Source organism: Rhincodon typus, chromosome 3, assembly GCF_021869965.1.
Source record: "Rhincodon typus isolate 14 chromosome 3, sRhiTyp1.1, whole genome shotgun sequence".
Classification (NCBI taxonomy): domain Eukaryota; kingdom Metazoa; phylum Chordata; class Chondrichthyes; order Orectolobiformes; family Rhincodontidae; genus Rhincodon; species Rhincodon typus.
Window position 1 is genome coordinate 79,501,564 of NC_063334.1, and position 5,019 is coordinate 79,506,582.

A 5,019-nucleotide genomic window follows, 5' to 3' on the forward strand; every position below is an offset into this window, starting at 1 on the left:
TTATTAACCATACCTCCCATGCTCACATGCAAATCCTTTAAAGAAATGACAAAAAGCAGTGGACCCAGCACCGATCCTTGTGGCACACTACTGGTCACAGGCCTCCAGTTTGAAAAACAACCCTCCTTCACCACCCTCTGTCTTCTACCTTCAAGCCAGTTCTGTATCCAAATGTCTAGTTCTGTTCTAGTAGTTGGCCATAGGACCACTGGCAAAAAGGTACAATGTAATGCGATGTCAATAAAGTGGTAGTAGTTCAGAGGTATCTGGAATGGAAGTACTGAAAACTAAAAATGGTAAATCATATTTTCGTATAAATAGGGAAGTTAATTTCTGCGAACTTTCTCTGCAGAATCTGTGAAAGCTCCAGTACAAAGAATTCATGTTATACAACGAGCAAAATGCCTGAGCACCATTTCACTGATCTTAACTTATTCCGGTTTAATCTTTACTTGAATAGTATTTTCCAGTCGCTTACCATCTCATATGTACAAGGACAAGAAGAAGTCACAGCACTATGTGTTGTGGGTAGTAAGTGATGTACACCAAATACGGCCTTGCTACTGTCACTTAACAAACAGGAACATATACAGAAGTGTAAACCCTGAATTTCTTATGATATTCAATTTGTTTGTGTCATAGTCATGGAATTATCATGTCGACTGTCTTAAATTCAAACTCACTAATTTGAAATACAGTGTAACCTCATCAGTGGAGTAGTCTTTGCTCAAAATATTTTAATTATCCACTAAGCTGTAAAATTAACAGATCATTTGAACTAAACAATGGTGAATTAAGAAGATTTACCATATCTGTTCATGTTGTTTGAAATTGTGATAATTTACACCAGTAAGAATGTATTTAAAATCATGTTGTTAAAATCAGATCATTTGAACTAAACAATGGTGAATTAAGAAGATTTACCATATCTGTTCATGTTGTTTGAAATTGTGATAATTTACACCAGTAAGCATGTATTTAAAATCATGTTGTTTAATTCTAGTGTCTTATTTTGAATTGTCAGTTAACTCAAATTTTAATTCTCATCCTATTATGTCCTGACCAAAGAAATCTTCCAATCAACTTAAATCCATCCTGATGCAAGAGACTCAGCAGTTAACCTTTCTAGGCTAATGTGTCAAAAGAGGCTAGTAAATTCACCAGGCAATTTGAAACCAACTGCTTCTGAACTGTAAATCAACCATTTTAGCATAGTCAAACCAGGCCCACGTGCACACACATTGGGAGACAAGCAATAGAAGATGTTGACAACTACATGAGTGATAAATCTCACTATAAACCCAAGGACATTTTTAACATTGATGAAAGTGGGCATTTTTACAAGCTGCACAGTAGCAGAGCTCTAATTGGATGCAAATGAGAAAACTGCTGATTTTTCAAATTTTTAATCCTCCTAGTTTTTTTTGAGTGCTGTTACTTAGCCTGTAATGCACAGATTAAACAAAAGGATGTGGGTGATTAGAATTCTTCATGAATAGCTATATCATTGACCTCCTTGCTGGCTGTGAAATCTTGTGGTGTGCAATGTCCCCTTTCACTGCAAGTGATTACAGTTTGCAAGTATTTGGCTGCAAAATACTTTGAGATATCTGAGATTTTGTAAAATGTTTTATAGATTTAAATTATTCAAAATGGTGCAGAAGATACTTCTGATGAAAAATTAATTTCAACAATTTCTGTAGGAGCTTTGCTCAAGATTAGATGTGATGGCTATGATTGGTATTGATTCCAATATATCCTCTATGATTTGTGTTGAGTAATGGTTAACAGCTTGGGCCTAAGAAATCTTGTGCAAGAGTACATGACTAGAAGAGAACTGGAGAAAGTACTTGTTAGAATGAACACAGACTACATTAGATTCATTTAAAAGACAGCAAGTCCTCTAATCACTTAATCGAGAAGACAAAACAGTTTGCACTTGAGCAGCAATCTGGAACGAACAGCGTATTGGAATAAAGAGGCTGTTTACAACAATGAGTTCAAGTGAGAGTTGGAACCGAACATTAAAAGTGACCTATTAATGAAAAGTTGTAAAGGGCCAGTGAGAGGTACAGGTGCAATGGGACTTTAAAGGATTGGCAACATGGCACCAATATGTGAGATCTAAGGCTACAAAACAACCTGAAATGTACTGTGCATTGAAACAAACAGGCCAATCACAACTTAGTGAAGTTGATTGATTTTAAGGTTTAAACTAAGAGCAATATAGTAATGTTCAGAAGAGTTTCTAGCCCACCCATTGTTACCACTGGAGAAATTAGATGGCACTAATTCCCAATTTTAAAGTCTGACCAGTTCCATAGCAGATGCAGCTCCAGGTCTCCATGTTCACGTTCACTGACCAAAATGTCATGGCATGTTCCATGGGCACTGACCACAACAACTTTTCATTGGCAAAAGACCAGCAGTGCTACATTGTTGTGGCAAATCTCATACTAACTCAGAAGGTGTTTCAACACTTCACTACTGCACCCCAGAGCTCACAGACATTTCATATTTCAGCAGTCCTGCCAGGTTAACCTGCACGTTGGGACACACACTCATCTCATGCATCTGCATTTCAGGTTTCTTAGATTGCTTTCTTAGCACTCACTCACTTTGTGCTTACTTAGACCTCACAAAACCGCTTGCATTTTAGCACATTGCCGTAGCAGTCAGAATTTACTGCCTCACAGCATCTCTGCCTTGCCTTGCTTCTTAGAATGGACAGAAAGCCAGGCAGCTTCTCATGCCTGCCAGCACTAAACAGTCAACCAGATGGGCATGTTCCTTCGTCACAACATGACATACTAATATCACACTGAACATTACGTGGCAGCAGCTTATACACTAGTAAACACAGACTGCATGTGTTTCAATCAAATTTCCATGTCTGAAAGTCTAAGTGAAGCAGTCCTTATTTGAGTGAATGGGACAATGGTTAGTCAGGGGTTCCACAACACTCAGTCAAGGGCATTGTCCGATCTCACTTCATGGCGTTTGGCACAATCAGCAGGGTGTTTGGTGCAAGCAGGGTCAAGGAATCTATGTCCTTCCAGTCTGGGAATCTAGAGATTTCGTGACTGGGGCCACAGTCAGTCCTGCAGGGCACATCCACTCAACATGTGGATTATAGATTAAGTCAGTTGGGGCATCAGCCAGAGACTGGGGCATGTTCATCAAGGGCTGATCTCACAACTCCGTATGGGGGTTGAATCATGGTCATTCTCGAATTTTTTGGCAGGAAACTCTGTGGAGGGCTATCATGGGGCAGTCCAGTCTGTGTTGGGGAAAGTAGGAAAGTTAAGCGCAGGGATTGGACCCATTATGTTGGATGCAGAGGGATAACAACTGTTAAAGGGATAGATCCAGAAACAGCATGAGACTGCAGAGGGTACTGATGACTCTCGTGTGGAAACTGCTTACTGAGGTCAAACAAAGATACAATGCAGCCCATTTTTCCACCAGGGCCACCATGGAAGAGACTTGATGGCTCCTCAACATGTTATTATAATGCTTGAATTGCTCTAAAGGAGTTTTGTGGTACACTCCAGATGGAGAGTGACACATGCTGTGCTCTGCACAATTACAGCAGGCAAAGAGGGGATGTGATGGACACTGAGGAGCTGGGAGAGCGACAGCAGTCTTCCAAGCCAAAAGATCAGGGCACTGACCGACAGAAACATCACTTTCAATATGAGGGAGCAATGCAACAAGAAGCCAAAGAAAACTTAAATGAAAACTACTTCTTAAGAGATCTGAGCTGGGTGAGGATATTCGATAAATGTAGATTTTTTGTTGTTGCTAAAGTGAGCAAGCAGCTGCTGTTTGCATGCAAAAGCAAATACAGCTTTATTGTTTTTCATCTTTCCTGTTGTACAGTAAACAGCCAATGTAAACATCTATCTGAGTGTTTTACAACATATGCTGCATCCATGTTCAAAGATGAGAACTATGTATGTTCTGATGAGCATTAGGGAAAGAGAAGCAATCTTTCAGACAGTGTTGTAACATCATATGATGCTTTCTTTTAATTTATTCACTGGCTATGATGTCATTCATTGTCCATCAGGCAGTTGAGAGTCAACCACATTGCTGTGGGCCTGGAGTAAAATGTCGGCCAGACCAGGTAAGAATGGCACTTTCCTTCTCCAAAGATGCATTTTTCCTGACAAGTGACAATGGTTTCATGGTCCTCATTAGACTTTCAATTCAAGATATTTTTATTGAATTCAAATTCACCACCTGCCATGGTGAGATTTGAAGCCAGGTCTCCAGAACATTACCTGGATCTCTTGACCAAATGTTTAGCGATAATACCAATGGGTCATCACCTCTCCTAAGATGAGTTTGTTTCTGTGGCTTCATGATTCAGCTGAAAGCTGTGTACTGAGTTCTCCTATGGCTATTATGAGTTTCAGAGGCATTCTGATGCAAGTCCTTTTCATCCACCTATTATCATTTAGTCTTCCATGTCTGCTAATTTGTATACACTGCTAACTAAGCATGGAATGCTTAAATATACTTCACCCAACACCTATAGTGAAGAAAACTGCATTTAAAGCATATTTTCCAACCAGAACAATGCACAATGAGGCAAAGTCTGGACATTAGTGCAGCACTGAATATCACACAGTGATTGCAAAGATCACATAGTCACACACACAGAAAATTATAAGTGTGGAACATAAGTGAGGTAAGGACAGATTACAAGGTGTTCACATTTGGTTTAGCCTCTGAGTCTTGGCTGCAATCATCAATATAAGGATTGAAGGATCTCTAAGATCATTGGCTATCCAGGATGCTTCTCAGAGATGAGAAAACCTCACCATTAACATTTTGTACATTCCTTAAGATGTACAAAAAAGCTGTTTACCTCTGACATGGTCACCACAACCCAGGAACAAAAACAAAGTTGCTGGAAAAGCTCAGCAGGTCTGGCAGCTTCTGTGGATGAGAAAACAGAGTTAACGTTTCGGGTCCGGTGACCCTTCCTCAGAGGAAGGGTCACCGGACCCG

At 39.9% G+C, this 5,019-nt stretch overlaps 1 protein-coding gene across 1 annotated transcript in view; it reads left to right on the forward strand.

Annotated features, from left to right (window-relative positions):
* Positions 1-3,611: 3,611 nt before the first annotated feature.
* Positions 3,612-5,019, forward strand: part of LOC109926839 (chromodomain-helicase-DNA-binding protein 1) — a 249,488-nt gene continuing 248,080 nt past the window's right edge. The window contains exon 1 of the mRNA XM_048593706.1: positions 3,612-3,767. Within this exon, the coding sequence (XP_048449663.1) occupies positions 3,612-3,767 (156 nt within the window). The remainder of the gene's footprint in view (positions 3,768-5,019) is intronic.